Source organism: Python bivittatus, unplaced genomic scaffold, assembly GCF_059951505.1.
Source record: "Python bivittatus isolate LINGU-HERP-01145 unplaced genomic scaffold, Pbiv_v1 ctg000700_np1212, whole genome shotgun sequence".
NCBI lineage: Eukaryota > Metazoa > Chordata > Lepidosauria > Squamata > Pythonidae > Python > Python bivittatus.
The window spans coordinates 63,371,838-63,390,812 of NW_028277098.1; the positions used below are offsets into that span (position 1 = coordinate 63,371,838).

General features: G+C 37.5%; 1 protein-coding gene across 8 annotated transcripts in view; it reads left to right on the forward strand.

Annotated features, from left to right (window-relative positions):
* Positions 1 to 18,975, forward strand: part of SRGAP2 (SLIT-ROBO Rho GTPase activating protein 2) — a 226,142-nt gene that overhangs the window by 199,483 nt on the left and 7,684 nt on the right. For 7 of the 8 annotated variants that reach the window (XM_088154402.1, XM_088154405.1, XM_088154404.1 and 4 more), the window contains 6 exons: positions 112 to 217; positions 6,566 to 6,790; positions 13,166 to 13,245; positions 16,191 to 16,371; positions 16,723 to 16,869; positions 18,311 to 18,638. In XM_088154402.1, coding sequence (XP_088010528.1) covers positions 112 to 217; positions 6,566 to 6,790; positions 13,166 to 13,245; positions 16,191 to 16,371; positions 16,723 to 16,869; positions 18,311 to 18,638 — 1,067 coding nt within the window. Of the gene's footprint in view, positions 1 to 111; positions 218 to 6,565; positions 6,791 to 13,165; positions 13,246 to 16,190; positions 16,372 to 16,722; positions 16,870 to 18,310; positions 18,639 to 18,854; positions 18,922 to 18,975 lie in introns of all 8 variants that reach the window. The other variant, XM_088154407.1, reaches the window with a different exon arrangement.

Consider the following 18,975-nt stretch of genomic DNA (forward strand, 5'->3'; position numbering starts at 1 on the left):
ATTATTCCTGTCAACTAGCACTTAGAGTAGTAAGCCAAAGTGTGAACAGGTTCTTCAGTTTTATCATATGGTTTGAACAACGGTCTCTGAAGCTGTTTTCCTTTTCTTTAGCAATGGATAATCTGCAAGAGAGAGCTCTGCACATTCGAAAAGTCCTGCTGACATTGCCTAAAACCACATTGATTGTAATGAGATACCTCTTTGCATTCCTCAGCCAGTAAGTATTCAAGTAATTGAATAACTATCACATTGGTGTTCTGGAGGAAAATATTAGAATCTTAGAGTTGAAAGAAACCTTTTGGACTGAGTAACCCCACACCTACTTCATGCATGAAGTTCATAGTTAAAACATCTCCAACAGAAAGTTGTTCTTCCTCAGCTTGAAGTTCTTCACTGATAAAGAATTTACTTACCTTCCTACTGATGGTTTTATTGTCATTTTTTTTCTTCCTATTAAGGGTTTTTTTAGTTTCAGCTAAAATCCTTTCTACCAGGATTTAATGCGTTGTATTTAATCCTCTTTTATGGGGCTGCAAGATAGTCTGAAAGGTTAACTATCATAAATGTGGTCACTTGGAATTGTATTGTTTTGGTTTTGTCATTTATAATTTGAACTGCTGTTTAGCCTGGCATAACTATGTAATAACTCACTTCATTTTTTAATTTTGTTGAATTCCAAAGATTCCCATTTAATTGGCCTCAGGAACTAAACTATATGAATATTAGAAAGTTCAATATAGGAAGGTCTAGTGGCCATTTCTCATGTTCTAATGTTTTAAACCATTCCCAGAAGTTGCATCAGAATTTTGTATCCTGCTTAAATTGCAAAAGTAAAGTATATTTACTCATGTTGCAGCAAGTATTTTCCTTCTAGTAGTAGTAACAGGAGAAAAGAACTTTGCAGACACTACAATTGTACCAGGATCTGACTTGCTTTAGGATGTTACCTTTTAATTCCTGAGATTTCACTAGCCAGATGCATGTGTTTTCAATTCTGCTTTTAATAGCTAAGAGACTTATTTTAAGGGAAAGGCAGACTGACATTCTAATATATGCATCCATTAACCAGTTTTCTGCCAGATATTTGAGGAATGTATACAATTCTGCTGTAGGTTTGTAAGCAGTATTTTGTATTTGGAATAATGTATGCTTGATTTCATATATCTCACCTATACACAGATGCTTCTGTGCATATCTGCAGCCTTCTTCTTATGGGTATTTAGATGAGGCAAGATATTGGAATTTGTGCTTATAATATCATGAGCACCTTCTTCACTCTGCCATAGATGTTATAATGATCTCAATAAAACAGCTCTTTCCTGCTGTTACATAGTTCATATCTAGATAACATCTGATGGAATAAGGCCCTGGGTTTTACACTGAGAGTTTGTTGCAGAGAGGGTGGTTTCTGTGAAACCATCTGCAACCCCTGACTGAATGCTCTTTGGCAGGCCCTCTATCTTCTTGTTACTTCCTCCTGTTGAATAGTAGCCTTCCGGTTTTACAAGATTTAAAATTGATTCTAAGATCTAGAATGCATGAAAAAGTCAGAAGAAGCCTTCTTCTTCATACATGAAGTCCAGTAAAGACTGATAGTTGCTTTGCCCAATCAAGCAAAATATTAATCCATTGTCATGGTAAAGCCAGCACATCAGAAAACTACTTAATAGCTGATTCTATCTTCCTAACAACCCATATGATTCATATGTTTCTCCAGTTATTAAATTGTTCTAAAAGAATTATATGGGAGAGATAAAAACAGATACTGAGTTCTGTGTATTCAGTCGTTCCCACATGGGGTTAACTGATGTTCTATAGGTCACTGTTATACCATAATAAAATATGGGGGTTTTCAGAAAGGGTATTTCTGTGCTCTTTCTCCAAATAGGCTACTCACACATTGTCACTGTCTCTCTCCCATCTTCTGTGCTGTGGTACAAATTTTGAGAGTGTTGGTATTAACAGTACACATGTTATGGCATGGTTTAGAAGCATGTAAATTATGCTAAAAATGACAGAGGGAAGAAAATCCAAAAAGATTTCTTCATTAAAGTTGTTTATTCATTTTTTAGGGCTGTCATTGGATAATTTATATACTTCCAGAAAGCTAATGCTAGAAACTTTTATTGGAGTAGTTTGCGTAAGTAAATAAATAAGAGCCTAGATAGAAAGCAGCATCTAGCCAACCTTGATTAGTTTTGGGGAAAAAAAACAAATAAGGTTCCTTGGATAGAAGATCATCAGGAAATACCAGATTAGAAAGTACCAAATATCTTCAAAATAGAAACAAACCACTTCTTTATTGTTGCCAAGAAGCAAAATGGACATGTTTATGAAATTGTCAGGAGGTGAGCTCAACTCAGAGGACATTTCATCTTTAAGCAAATAAGTACCCTTAGCAGACTGCTAGGGAAGTTGTTTTCTTAAACACAGATGCTGGTGTATAATCCAGGATACAGCTAAGGGATTTCTCTTTTATATATATCCCCTAATGTTTATATTGTTTATTTATTAAATCTTATTTTTACCCTACTCCAGAGATGCAGCTAACCACAAGATAAAAAAACACAGAGTTAAATGAGCCACGTGGCAAAATTTTAGGCTTCCAATACTGCACTAAAAATCCAGGTCTTTGTAGCTTTATGAAAAGATAGAAATGTGGAGACCCTACAATTTTGGGGGGCAGTATATTCCCAGGGACTGGGTCGCTATGGAAAAAGACCTGATTCTAAATCCATCCCCTCAGCTTGCCCAAAGCATACCCAGCTGAGTCATACAAACAGGACAGGCAGGTGCTCTCCAGAGAAGAACAGTTCCATAAGTAGCCTGGACTTAACCAATATAAGTGTTTATATGTTTTATATAGATGTTAAATAAAACAGGAGGGACTCTTGAGCCCTATGGAATCCCACACTGAAGTAATCCAGGTTTGAGCACTCCTTCTCCACAAATACCAACCACAACTACCTGTTTAGGTAGGAGTGGAACCACTGCAGTAGTGCCCCAGACTCCATGAGTGGTCCAGAAAGATACAGTAGTTAATGGTGTACCATTAACCATTGTAACTTTGTTGCTGAGGGAGTTCAAAGGATCATGAAAGCTGCACTCCCTTCAGTTCCATCAGGGGTTGTCCCCAAGGGCAGCCAATGCAGTCTCCATTCCTAATCAAGACATGAATCCTGACTACTAACAATCCAGATAATCCACCCTCTTGGACTCTGCAGCTGCAATCCAACCACCTATAGCCTTTCCTAAAATAAGAGGTTGGAAGCAGGTGTAAGTTTCTAACACAGTTGGATTGAGAGATGATCTCTGCAAATGAAGGAGCACCATTGCCTGCTTCAAAGAAGCTGGTATACCACCTGATCTCTCAAAGAGTAATTGATCATCTCCTGAATCCAGACACTCACCCTCACCTCTAGTTGCCTGAAAGGAATCAGGTGGGGCAGTGATCCAGCCTGAAGGTGTCATGAGTTATGCGGCAAAAGACCTTGCCACTACACTGGAGACAACAAACTCAAAAAAGACCTTGCCTCATTTAGTACATCTAGTTCTGCCAATAAGGATTCAAAGTCTACACAAATGCAAGTGATCTTATCAGAAAAATATTGAACACTTCTGTCCAGCAGCATGAAGGAAGATATTCTTCCTCATCCTTCCCAGCAGGAAACAGGTTACCTTAAACAGAGCCATCAGTTCTGCTTATTGCTCTGCTGATGGAATAAGAACAGAGAAATACTGACATAACCATAATATAGGCCTGATCATAAGCTCATATCTGTGTCTGGTAATTTTATTCCCCAACTTGCACCACTCCTACTTTAGAGGTTGCTTGTGCTATTTTATTTCCCAGAGCTCTTTTGTGAACCATGGAGCCCCCTGGAATCTGTAGACAGAGAGTGGCCAGTTAGGGACAATCTTGTCTGAAGCCTTTGTCCCTCTGCTCCAGAGATCAATGAGTGACAGGGCAGAACTGCTTGGAAGAACCAAATGCCTGCTGGAAACTGAGTAGATCCATAGCTGCCTGCGGTGGATTATATCATTTGGTCCCCCACCCTTGCAGAAGTCAGTAGCAACACAGGACAGTCTAGACCAGCTCTGTTTGAGGAATGAATTCAGTGAAGAGAATCAATACTGTTGTCATCATCTTGGTGATAGCGGGGGTGGGTGGGGGAGAACTAGCTTAAAGTGTTTCTTGAACTACATAAAAGTAAAATAAAGTGGCCTTTGAATGGGATGCAAAAGGTTACATGGTAATTAGTTGCATATTCTTGTTTATTTTGGGCTATGTCAGTGGCTATTTCTCAACATTCCCTTGTATATATATTTGTATCTTATTTTTAATGTTCAATTATGGAGCAATATTTTGCTGATCAGGGGGTCTAGTCTGTATGTAATTCTGGAAGAAATGAGTTCCTGTTCACTTAACATTCATTCATTTTATTTGCAGTTGTGTGTGCTATCTCACTTTCCTCCTTGTGCTCATCTCTGGGTATCACTTGTCCCCTTAGTGCAGTCATTTTGTAGCAGTCTGTACATTTAATCAGTCTGTACATTGTACTATGTAATGAAGGTAACATATAATGAAAAGGCAAAAGGTGGTGATCCTCTTATACCTGCAGCCTTCTGTTTTTAGAAATACATGATCTGTTGTTGTGGCTTGTGAATGGAAATCTTGTTAAAGTAGATGAGGATGATGCCCATTGTTCCACAATATACTAGATGATGTTTTGTTCAGATGAAGTAAATCATATCACTGTTTACAATTCCTAATTACTGCATTGGAAAACAATGGGGTCTTCATTGCTATCAGGAAACTGTAAAAACGTATTCCCACATACTATGCCATTATTCTGTCTACTCTTCTAGATTGTTCTCAGAGAGAGACCACACTTCTTTTACTTCAGAAATAGAAACTTTCCACAAGAGTGGTAGGAGTCTTTTCCATGCCTTGGGATCTCCATTTTTCAAATGCTGTTTCTGAAGTCAATGAAATGAACATTTGTTTCTGCCCTTAATACCATCTCATTATTCAAAGTACTGGACTGGAAAACAGTGCCTATATCAAGAGGAATTGTTTCAGGCATATAATAATTCTGTTTTGTGCGTAAATATTAACTGGTAACCTGGAAAGCTCAAATTGATAGGTTTGGGGTAAAATTTCTTCATACAAATCTCTTAGTTAGAAGGCAGAATCATTTTGTTCTTCCAAAAGCATTATGTCATTCTGCCTTTAAAAAATTCTGCAAATATTCTAATTAAAGGACATGAAGGGATGTAGCTTGAATGTTACAGAGTATTATATACAAATGGGAGAGGCTGAAGAATAAGTGCTAGATACTGAATTTGGCTAGCTAGCCAAGGCTTGTTTTTCCTTATGGATAAATAAATAGTAATGTACTGGATTTCCAGCATGCTTCCTCTGCAAGCCTTATAGGGAGAGTTGCAGTTAAAAAGATGCAGTAAAATAATCAGTTAAAATTACCCTTTACATTGAACAAACTTTTCTGAGCTAAAACCTGATTTCAGGCTGTGAAACCCAGTTCTCATTGAAAGGTTATGAAATGCTTTCAAGTGAGGCTCAGAACCGTTGCAGAAAGATTGCTGCCTAAGTATGGGGTAAGAGAGTATCCCCCTTTGTTCTTTAGAGTTTGATAGGTGAAACAGCAGCAGCTGAATTGTGTTCTTGACAGTTGAAAACAATATTTTGCAAATGACAGTAGTGGAGTGTGGGGGATGGTAGGGGTGAGCTCCACCAACCTTTAAAGGAAAGTTCTTCTGTGCCTTTTTGTTCAACTTCAGAAGTTTTCAGTGTGTCACACCAACTAATGCTTCAAATGCCTATGATTGACATTCCATGTTGAACATTGGCATGAAGCTTTGGGTGTCCTCTGTAATTCATGAGCCTTTGAAAGAGAAAGATATTTTGGCTGTGAAGAAAGGATGCAAATGGGAAAAAAACCAGAGGGGTGTGTTAGAATCTTTACAGTCTTGTGCTGTGAACCATGCAGCATCATAGCTCAGTCACACTTTCATCTACTTCTTGGCTGGTTATGAGGTGTGGCTGATGCAGCTGTTCTCCAGGCAGGGGGCATGGAACAAACGCCAAAAAAAAAAGAAGAAGAAGAAGAAGAATGCTGGCAATAATGTGCAGTCTGCACTAAAATGGAGCTAGATGATGACTCTTCCATCCCACATTACACACAGACACTTTTAACAAATGTTCTCTGTGTTAATTGAACATAAAATGAAAATTGTTCCTGCTGTTGAATAAAGAAATCCATGTGCTAGCCAATAGAAAAATGTTCTGAACATGCATTTCATGCAAATTCTGCTAGAAAAACATCAGCCATGCGGACAAAACTAAGTATCAATACAGAAAAGCTCCCTCTTACCTTCTGTAAATACTATGTGGTTGGTGTTTAAGGGTAACTTTAGTTAAGTAATCTCAAGACATTTTTGCTACTTTAGATCAGATTGCCATTTCAGAAGGTTACTCTGTACCTGGGAGTTCAGGATATTGTTCTTTATCGTCACTCTCTTTCTCTCAATTTTTTTCCTGCAGTTTATCTCAGTTCAGTGAAGAGAATATGATGGACCCCTATAATTTAGCCATCTGTTTTGGACCCACACTGATGTCAGTGCCTGAAGGCCATGATCAGGTCTCCTGCCAAGCTCATGTTAATGAGCTCATCAAAACTATAATCATACAACATGAGAATGTCTTCCCAGGACCAAGAGAGCTGGAGGGAGCTGTGTACACCAGGGGTGGAAGCACTGAGGATTACTGGTACGGTAGGAAGTAAAGGGAGAGAAGTGAAGGGAGCAGAATGCTACTTCAAAGCACTGGTTCCAGGATTTATCCTGCTTTTGATATTTGTATTGTGTAAAGACAAAATGGTTGGAGTTGAGACTTAAATGCAACCGGGTTTCCCACGCTGAAAATATATACCTCTTCAGTTGGCAGAAGGTATCTAGCATGAATATGCATTGTTATACTGAAGAAAACAAATCCAGTCAGGCTTGTCCATGAAACCATCTGTAATGATATTTTGGTAATTACCATCGCCAGATTGTGGAAATGCTGTAGCAGCACACTGCCTGACGTCCATCACTGACGTCCATCACTTTTCTCAGCATATCTCGAGCAACTTTCCTTCAGAGGCAAAGTCGATAGCAGCTGAGCCTTGAAAGCTCAGAATGGTTTAATTTCAGGGCAGCAGTGACAAGGGGGAAAGCCTTCCTTTCTCTCCAACTCTACACACAGGGGGCCTGTTTGTGCCTTCATTCTGAAGCCAACATCTGCAAACAATTCAGCAGGAGTAACTTTTTTCACCAGGGTGGTGATGGGGAGGGAGTCCTGTAGTTGTAGACAGGAAGAGAATTGTTTGCTCCATTTGTTGAAAGGAAGACTGTTAAAAATGATCCCCTCCCCCACCCGCTTTAGTTGTACCTTTGGACAATCAGTTGGGTTGATTTCACTGTTCTTCCTCTGAAGTACCATGCCAAGACTACAAAATTTATTCTTATTTTCACATTTTCCAAAAAAAAAAAAAAAAAAGCCCACAAACCTGAAGCCACTCTGTTAGCTGCCAATATTAATTTCCATTATTTACATTGCCTTTCCCTTTGTTTAAGGATGAAGGTTCCTAAGTTGATTATAAAATGGTCACAGGGTTATAAAAAATGAGCTTCTGTTAATGTCTTTATTTGGAGCCTGTAGGACATCATGCATTCTCAGCAGGGGAACAAGGTCTGGAAAATGGGTTTCTACTGCTCCAGCTGTTCAAGTTTTAACAAAGCTTCTAAATTATGGCAAACAGTAGAAGAAACAGAAGTACTTACTGTGAACAATTGGCTCCAAAGTTCCTTTGGGTAAATAGATGGTCTATACCATGGACAGCTGAAGATCCTTCTCATTGCACTGGAATAGAATTAAATCTTCCAAAGAGGTTTGCCAAGTCATTCTAAATGCTGTGTAATAAATTTGCTTAGTTGTAATCTTCTTCCTGGCTTGACATTTACCTGTATATATTATTTTAAGAAAATAAAATACGATTTTGGAAAAAAAATAATTGGAGGCCAGTATAAAATATTTAACATTTTTGTGTGTTTTTTGCAAGCTTAGTCTCTCTAAATGGTAGTTACAAAATCAATTTAATTTCCATTATTCTCCATGGTTTATGTCTTGCATAATTTACTTTTGTAAGATCTTGTGACAAAAAAAAGGATGTAATATAAACATAGCTCCCCACCAAAAAGAAGTAACAGCTATGGGGTAGAGATGAGGCATTGAATCTTAATATCTCAAGATTGGATGAATCACAAATCCAAATCATTGAGGGATCTTTTAAAACCTTCCTTGAAGAACTCTTGCTCAGCAGTAGATCAAGGAGTTCTTGAGAAGCAATTTACTTCTAGGGATCATGAAGCTAATCTTAAGGGAGACATTCTTGACCCATCTTCTTGCAATGCAGGCTCAGCTGGCTGCCAAATGTGGGAGGGCTTATTTTAAGGCAAAACAAAGACTCCCTTTGAGTAAAGGCATGCTTGGGCCTTGTGACATTGTGTGCAGTTTCAAATCAGCTCAGTTTCAAATCTTTCACTTCTCCCCTGCTTGCTGATGAAACATCTGTTCTGTAACTCCCAGGCCACCATCTTACAATAATAATGTTGCTGATATGTTTGTGGATTCTAAGTATCTTTGGTCTTCCCTTGAACCTTGCAGTAGATTAGCACTCCCAGCAGGATTACCATTTTCTGAGCCTCCAATTCTTTTGCCTCTGTGTGTTGATTCATTAAATAGACCAAAGCAGCCAGCTGGCACCACAACCAGGTTTAATGCTACTTGAAGCAGGAGAGAACGTCTAATTTCAGTGTTTATTTTTCCATATGGTAAGAAGATTAAGAAAGAGTATAGAATCTGAGGTTTGTATCTAATCTTTTCCATTGGTAAGGAAGAGTGCAAAAAAGGGCAGCAAGGAGTATTTCCAGAGATATCCTCAGATTAGTAATTTGCTGAATTAATAATTATGCCCTTGTTAAGTCAACCAATTTAACTGAAGATTAAAAACAAAGTTATATATGATCCTTGAGTTAAAAGTCCAGAGTCAAATCAATGGTTGAGCAAATCCTTTGTCAGAACGTCTTCCTTAAGCTAGGTACACAAAAAGCAATTAATGAAGATAGGCAGTTAAATTAAGCCAGTTGACAAGCAGTCTTTTAACTCTGACTGTGAAAAGTCCTTTCATACTGTAGTTTTGTCTTTTCCCCCATTGTAGATTACATAGCATGAGTTTCTTTCATCTGGAGGGTGCTACTAATATCACATAGCCATTTTTTTCTAGGTACCTCAGATGTCATAAACATGGCAACCTTATGCACTTACTCAGCACTTATGGAACAAATTGTTCTGAACATTTTTGATTTTGAAAATCTTCTGAAAATGGTGGGTTTATTCTCTGAGTGAAAGTTGTAATGTCCATAATATCAGGATACAAGTATGCAGTTACCCAACACAATTTTAAGATGAGAGGAAAGACTGCTGTGTTTCTAGAAATAAGGTTAATCATATGAACACATTCTATAACTCTTCCTTCAAAGATTAAGAAATCCAAGATATTTCTTCTGTGCAAAGTAATTGAACTTGGAGAAGCATCAACTTTAGTAACTGGTCACCATCTGTTACGTCTTATAATTATAACACTGCATGGATTTCACAGCCTTGCAACAGGGTCTGGTAATAGCTAAACTAATTTCCTTTAAAGAAAAAACTTCTCATAGCATTTCCACTTGTAATTTCTGTTTGTTATTCTTCCATAACAGCATATAAATAAATGGCCATGTAAGAATTAGAAAGAAAATATATTTTTAGAGAAAGTGAGCATTTCTCAGTAAAACATCAACTGGTAGTGTAATCTTTTCTCCACTGCATATCATTACATTTTAATTACATACTTAATTATTTAAAATTAATTATGAAACTTCAGCTGTTAGTTTTAGATATTTTATTCTGCCTTGGAAAATATAGAAAGACAGTCTAACATAATTTAAGGTGCAGATTCTGAGGGAAGCTGAAATGCTATGAGTTTCTATGCAGTAACTGTAATTAGATTTTCAATTTTATTAAATGTGTGCACAAATGCTAATAGATACTTTTATTAAAAATAGCTAACAAAAATGCCTAAAAGTATTTACTGTAAGTTGTTAAATGAAAAAAATCCATTTATAATGATGACATCAAGAATAAGCTTTTTTATTTTTCTTTTACCTCCCAAGATATATGATTGGTGAAGTATGCACCCAAAGTATGCAGACCAACATTTTTGGTCCCTCTGCAGAAGGGCAAAATGGGTGCCTGAAATGTTGCAAAAGCTTTAGCCATCCATTTTTTTTTTTTATTATTTATTACATGGCTTAGAGGCCACTCCAATCAACCAACTCTAAGCAGCCTTGCCCTTTAAATCTCTTGAAAATAGAAAATCCGCTTGATTTTTGAAAGATTAAAGAAGATATTGGTGCATAAGATTCTGTGAGCTTTAAGATACTGTATCCATTTAGCTTTTTAAAATAGGAAGCAAGGAAGGAATTGGTCCAGGCAATTATGTGGTTTTTAATGTGTTTTTAATCTATGTATTGGACTTATTCTACACCACCCAAAGTCTTCTTGGATTTGGGTGGCCTTAACAACTTTTATTTTATTTTGACATTTACATAAAGGATAAAAATTGTATTTTGATACTAGATCATAAACTTCTATCTTCTAATTATTGAGATTTTTGAAAATATCAGTTCTTATATTCTTCCTCCTGTTTATCCTTCTAAAATATAAGTTGATCTGTTCCACAATAGGAGTAGCGCCCACACACAGCATTCCCATATGCCTTATCAGAGTCCTGTCTTTCATCTCCTCTGCAGATATAGACATTCACCATAGCATGCTTCTGCCCCTATTTTTGCTACATATCAATAAGACAAAGCACATGAGCTCCTTCACAAAGAGAAGGGAGGTTGGAATGAAATGTGGGAGGAATGCCTAAGCCTCCCTATCTCCATAACTGTCTAACCAAGAAAGACCCACATGTGTGCATGTGAGTCAGTCATAAGAAATACAGGACTTTCTAATGCTTTACGGCCCACGAGAACGTCCATTCAGCCTGCCATCCAGATTCTGCTGCGTCTCATTCCTCCCTTTGCACTGTGGAAAAGGGCTGGTCTTTGTTATCTGCAATAGATTAACAGCAAGCTTGCTTCTCCTCTTTAGTACTTGAGACAGGGAAAAACAGTCCTTTCCTTTATGTACTAGAAAAGACTGAGTGCACCTGCCTTTGTCTGCTCAGTTGGATCAGAAACACTGATCACCAAAGCTTTGGCCCTGAATTATCCAGTCCACCACAGTATGGAAAAAGAGAACCGTTGGTTCCGATTCAGTTTCCTACCTCAGTACTAACAGAATCTTCTAACATGAACACATGGTGTTTATGCTACATTGAATCAAACTGATGGCATCTGTTACATTTTTAATAACTTTTCGATCTCTCTCTCTTTTTTCAAATTTGTACTAAGTAACCTCTATATTCATGTGTGCTTTTAGGACTTTAGCTTTAAAAAAAATTACCCTGCTGAAAAATGGAAGGCAAAAGCTATACCAGAGGTGTGTAAAAAAGGGTTTTTATTATTGGCATCATTTTGGGCAGAGGGATTGAAATGTGAGCCAACATAATTGAAGTATTTACTTGCCTTTCCATGCCAAATTATTTCTGAGCCCTTTGACCTATCTTGATATTGCATACAGAAGGAAATCTGTATTTATAGCAAAATCATTGTGCGACAGACAGATATCCCTTTTTTAATTAATATAAAACTCTTTCTGGTTGTGACAAAACCTACAAGGTAGTTTCATCATACATTTTAGAAAAATCCTTTTTGTTTTAACAGTAGAAATGTGGAATCTCCAACCTCAAGTGGCATTTTGCCATGGCGCCTCTGCATTTGGCTTTCTCTCCCTTTCACCTTCCATTAACTACAAAGTTGCCTCTTTCCACATCTGAGGGAAGAGGAGTTCAACAAGAGGGGATTTGGGGGACACTCCCTGAAATAGTTGGGTCCTCATAGGCTTATCAGAACCTTAAGATAACAATACAGGTAGTCCTTACTTAACGACCACAATTGGGACCAGAATTTAGGTTGCTAAGTGATGCAGTCGTTAAGTGAATTTTTACAAGATTTTACAACCTTTTTTGCAGTGGTTGTTAAGCAAATCATGTGGTTGTTAAGTGAATCATGCAGTTCCCCATTGAGTTTGCTTGCCAGAAGCTGGTTGGGAACGTTTCAAATGGTGATCACATGACCCTGGGATGCTGTAACCATGGTAAGTGCAAGCTGTTTGCCAAGCACCCAGATCACGATCATGTGACTGTGAGGGCACTCTACAGTCGGAACTTCGGGTACCAGCCATAAGTCACTTTAGCACCATCGTAACTTCGAATGGTCACTAAATGAATGGTCAATAAGCAAGGACTACCTGTAAGTATTTTTCCTGAGTTAAAGCAATACTGAATTTAAGGCACTTGCCTCAAACATTTCAAACTCCAAACATGTTACTTACATTAAGAAAAAAGAGAAGTTAAAATTTAGTAACAGAGCTCATATGCTACAGGTTTAAGTTTAATTCCTGATACTTAAAATTATCAGGCAGCGTTAATAGAGAAAAACCTTTTTCACCAGCCAGGAAGAATAGATCATACTGAGATAATTGGATCAATGATTCAGCTCAGACTAAGGCAAATTCACATGTTCATTACTGCTAATGTGGATAGTAATTTCCCCCATCTACCTCAGTTATTTCAGGATGTCACAAAAGGGTACATTCTCACTTCCCGAAGCACTTCATCTCTATCCTCCAGTGTCATGAAGGGGCTTCTTTTCCCATTCAGAAATAAAATCAAAGAGAAAAATTATCATAGTCACTCAGACATATTTAGTTTGAAGTACATGATAATATACAGCTCTATTCAACATTGCTTTTCACACCAAAAATTAAATAAAAAATAAGGTATTAGGCAAAAAGGTGGTACCTGAAGTACCACATACCATTTTAATGATGTAGTAATGATAAAAATTGCAGCCATCAGTCTAACTTTCTGTGCGTTTCTTTCCTCTGCAGCGAAAGCCCTCATGGAGAGACGGCCTCTACAGAAGATGCCACTCAGGATATAACTATTGAACACCATACAAGTGATGATGGTAAGCAGTGTCTGATAGAGTCTTCCACAACACCATTTTTTATCATATTTGGAATGAAATATTGAAATAACATCTTGGAAAAACATTGTTGTGCATATTGCACAAAACTCTTGAAAAAGGTTATTATGGAAAATTCACTGCCTTCAGAAGGAATTCTTAGAAATAAGCTGTAAGGGAAATTGATTCCATTTTATTCCTTTTGCCATAATGCTCTTTTCCTTTCACTGCTGTTGGGCAATTAGCAGATTTTTTAGATTCACAAATTTATGACGGCACATCTTTTCACATATTTAATGGCAAAAAATATTTAAAACACCGGCCATTAGTATTAATTTTATAAGCATTTTAGTTAGAAGTGTGCAAAACGTTCTGTGCACAAAGCGTTTTGTGCAGAGGACAACTGGTTTTGAGGGCTCTGTGCCTGAATCAAAACAGACATTTCAGATGTCATGGAACAAAATGAAGAGTGTTTTGTTCTAGGTCCAGGCAGTGAACAGCAATTGCTCAGGAGGGAAGAACAGGGAAAGCCAAGGACATTGGCAGATGCACAGGAAGAGAGAAGAAAGGGAAATCCTGCAAGAATTTAGGTGGCTTATGGGACATGTTACATAAGCGAGTCTATTCCTTGCTGCTGAGATCACTGCAATAAGGAGCAGCAGCATAGACCAGGACATTGGCGGCACCAGTGACTGAGGAAATGGAAGGAAGAGAAGGTGCTGCTAAATCTGGGGAATTGGCTGGTCAGTGGGAAAGGACAAACTGGAAGCTGCTGAGGAGAAGAGGGGAAAGAAGGGATGACATGCATTAGCTTTGCCGTACTTGCCCTCAAAATCTCCAGGATCCCTTCAGATTTCATCTGAAACCTGGAACAGCCAGAAAGTCCAGGGTTTGTTTCAACTGAAATATGGCCATTCCAGAATGGTTGAGCAAAACCTCCAAAAAGCAATGATTTGTTCTGGGTTCAAGATGAAGCACATCCCTGGTTTTAATATAAGCCTTGGCTAAACACTTGTTGACTGAAATATGGATTCCTCTGTTCCCTTATCTAAATAAATGTTTTGGTCATGGAAGACATTTGTTTACAACCTTATTGAAGGACCTAGAATATTCGACACAGCAATATGGTTTGAATTGTGTTCTCCTATCTACTAGCTAGTATTACAAAATTGGTATTTGAATGGCATAATAAAAGATTACAATAAACTGTCTCTATTTGTTTTGTAAAGCATATAACTTAACAGTATGTGTTTTCTAGATTCAGCACTGCCAGATTTGCATGAGCATGTTCTTGGGCTGATCCAGTACATTTGAATAAGGAGCCCCAATTTCTAACTTTGAAAAAACCCAAATTTCAGTAGAGAATAAGAACCAGAAGACAGGCCTAAGAAATTCTGTTATCTTGAGCTCACTGTGTAACCATAGAGTGTGTGTGCTCAATAACAGGGGCAATATTTAAAATTATATTAGAGTCTTTGTTGGTTCACTCAGTGTTGATTAATGGACAAAGATAAATGGGTTCCCTCTGTGTTTAGAGATGGTAGGAGAATCAGTAACTTCTTTGCCCTTTATTTTTGGTTGCCTTGAATGCCAACTGAAATTCAGGCCTATAGAAGGCTTTAAAAAAAAGTATAGTATTAATGGGTCCCAAGAACTAAATACTTCAGAAATAAATATAAGTATACATATAATCTAAAGAATTAGGACTGAAAAATAATCCCCAGTTAAGCAAAACATCAATTGAGTGGTTTTTCACATAAGTAACATCTGTAACAATTACTGTGCACTGAATATTCAAATAATCTCTCTCTCTAGTATTCTATATTGACAGATCTTGGGTTCTGGAAAAACTATGTCTGAAATTGCAATCCAGCAGATGAACTTGCTTGGCCTTCAGACAGTTTCAGTGCTTTGCAATCTCATGCCTTAAGCTTCATCAGTAAATAAGATGGGCTTCAAAATGTAATGGCTCTGCATTTTCCTGTTCTTCCTGAAAAAGACACTGAGATCACCATTCCCCATACCCAAGGCAGGACTTCCTTCTTAGAACACACCTTTGCTGCGAGGTGAATTAAATGACTGATTCATTCCATTAAGCTTGTATATGGTTGCTCAGTCAAGTAAAAGTTTTTCCAAACTCAGAGCAAAGCAAACAAACAAAAATTAAGACACGTTTAAATTCAAGTGTTGATCTAAGCCGAAGGAAATTTGGGAGGAACGAAAAGATTTCTAGGCTGATAGGGGGTAGGCAGCTATAGAGGCCACATTTGGTGATAACATGGTATAGAGCAGATCAGAACACCAATAACAAGGGAAAGCATAGAATGGTTAAATAAAAAGCAAGCCCTGTGAATTAATGAAGAAGCTGGTTGCAGCTTATAGGAGGGAGAATCTACTAAAACGTTCTTAGCTTTGTCAAGTATGGACTCAGTAACCTTCATCTGTTTAATGGTGGCTAGGGTAGGTTTGTTTGGGCCAGATACAGAATCAGTGTTAGATTGTATCAGGAACTCTCCCAAAAGTCGGTGGGAAGTATAGCAAACAAATAATTATGGAAATGCAGAGTATATTTAGATTTTATAATATAAATATTTTATAATACAAATAACCTTTATAGTTCTTACTTTTGGAAATGGTTGTTGAAATCAAACTTTGAATGAGGTACACAGATCCCTGGGTGGGTAGAAAACAAAAAGGAGAACACTATAAAATCGAAGATGGTTTTAAGATATATTTAAATAGCTGTAAAGACCTCTGCTAGCAAAACATTTGCCAACTTCTGCCTGGACTGTCATTCACTGTTAGTTGTATTTGATTCAACTCCAATGACAAGAAAAATGAATATTTGAACTTTATTAAATAAATTACAGATTAATTGTTCTCTGTGTGTGTGTGTGTATACACATACACACACAAGCATTCATTCAAATTTTCTCGTTTTCTCCTAGAATGTGAACCCATTGAAGCAATAGCCAAATTTGACTACACGGGCAGAACAGCACGTGAGCTGTCCTTTAAAAAGGGGGCTTCCCTCCTGCTTTATCATCGGGCCTCTGACGACTGGTGGGAAGGCCGTCACAACGGCATTGACGGTTTGATCCCCCATCAGTACATTGTTGTCCAGGACACGTATGTTGTTTCTTACAGTTGTGTTTGGAAAAGCAGGAATCAGTTTAACATTATTTCTGAAGATGATTCATTGAAAAGTTTTTACTGGCCTTAGAGTATTGTGAATGTTGATTGTTCTGCATTATGTTTTTGAATTTATCAATAAAATCTTCCTAGATAGTTTTCCAAACTGTCTTTTAGCTACCCATTAGGGAGGATCCCTTTAAGTAAGGGAGTAAAAGCGGATAATATAATGGGAAGCAAAAGAATTGTGTTGATAAAATGTTTGTGGCACCTAACATTTTATAGTCTAACGGTGCAGCTTGAGGACATAACACAGAGTTTGTTGTATATTCTTTCTTTCTTTCCTAGCGAGGATGGGATGTCTGAAAGATCAAGCCCAAAATCTGAAGTGGAACTAAATTCCGAGCCACCGGAAGAAAAAGTGACAGCCAGGGCTGGTTCAAATTGTCCAAGTGGCAGCCATGTTGCTGACATTTATCTTGCAAATATCAATAAGTAAGCTATATCAGATTTCTTTATAGTATAAAAATGGTCCACTGGTTAGGAGGAAAATGCTATGTCTTCAGAAGTGAATATAATTAGGGGCTATTATGTTCTCCAAATCTATAATGTTGGTGAGACTTAATAATTTCGCAGATACTTAGAATATGCTTTTTACCAGTGGAAAATTTACCATGCCACTTGCTTGATTCTTGTGTTCTCACTATCACCCACCAGTCTCAGAGGAGGAATCTCACATTACTTTCTTCATGGTCTGTGTCCTTTAGTTTTCATTTATATAACTTTCCCTATGTTAGCTTCTGTAAATTCAAATGCAGAGAAATAAAATATTTGGTTTATTATAAAGGCTTCACATAGCGAACATGATCCCTTTGGCACAGTTCATATGATTGCATGATATAGTAGTTCCTATCTAATACTGTTTTCTCTTGGAATACCAAAACACCAAAATCAAGTTTATCTAAATTGCTATTTCTTACCACATGCAACACAATATGAATATGCAACAGGTTTCAAATTCAACTATTCTGAGACTGAAACACCCTCTATCAATTTTGAAATGCCTCATTTTGAATGTGAAACAGGTGTTTCAAAAGCAAAGATTTTGAAGCATTTGTATTGAATTGGAAAAAGTGTTTTGAAGTAAAAATGGAGCTGTTTTTTGCTCAAAATACATCAAAAACAGTGAAGACTGCCTCTTTCACGCTCAGAACAACTGTTTCACTCTCAAATGGGATGTTCCAAAGTCTGAACAATTAGAATTTTAAATGTTTTACACATCCTTTTGGCATAATTCATTCTCAAACCTCTGCATAACAAAATACATATCTTGTTCATACAATATTTTTTAATATTTAAGAATTCCTGAACTGCCTTGATGTGTTGGGCTGATGGGTGATCACATTCACTTCTTGAAGGAATCCCAATTTATCTTTTGCACATTTGTTATTTTAGCATATATCTTCTATACGCTAAAATACTTTACTTCAGATTGCCGTGAATGCTGAAACCTGCTGTTGAAATCTGTATTTTGTTTACAAATATTTATTACAATTATGCTACCCATTTATAACTCATCATTTCAAAGAAGTCAGAGCAGAATATATAGTTAGTTTTTTCCTCCTCCTTAATTCAAGGGGAGGAGGGTGACAGACTCTAAATCACGCACTGACCTTAATGGTGAAACCCTAATCCAACACTCTAAGAATCCATGACCTCCAGAATTCCCAGTGGCCCCAGCTACTCTAGCTGACCATATTCTGCTCTAATTAATATATCATACTGGCTGGGTGTTACAACTAGAGTGAAGTGTTAATTTCTGCAGAATGCTTATTGAGTAACTTTCATTTCCTTTCTGAAACCGTCTTTGTTTAGAAGTTATTTCTATCCATGTTGTTTGAAAAATATATTTTCTGTGCTGCTTTTACAATGACAGACAAAGGAAGAAGCCTGAGTCAGGGAGTATACGAAGAGCGTTCCGTCAGAGTGACAGCCATGGATTACCCAGCTCACTGGGTGACCCCACACCTTCTGGAGCCAGTCCTCGTCCTTCCTCACAACCCATTATGAGCCAAAGTCTCCCAAAGGACGTACCAGTACCAGATGCATGCTCCATCAGTGGCCATGGGAGCCTCAATTCTCTCAGTCGGCATGCCTCTCTGAAGAACAGAATAGATAGCCCCCATATCAGGAAGAACGTGACTGCAGGAAGGTCAAAGAGCTTTAATAACCACCGACCCATGGATCCTGAAGTCATTGCACAGGTAATGAAATTCTAGGCCAGGGTGATCTTCAAAGGGTACCAAATTGATTCTTTCATCCCCTGCAATCCATTCTCCTTTAAAAATCTCTTTTGTGAGTTTTGATGTTGATATTCACTACATTCATATAATACTCAAAATATTTTCCAGATACTCTCTGAATATTTTGATGTGGGCAACAAGTGTTATTTGATGTCAATAATGTATATTTTGCTTCAGTATTTGCTTCAGATCAGGAAACGTCCCCTTAGAGGTGATCAAAACAAGTCAAGTTTTGAATTATGAGGTAATCTTTGATTTTGAATTTCAAATTCAAATCTGAATATTTTACAATTTTAAA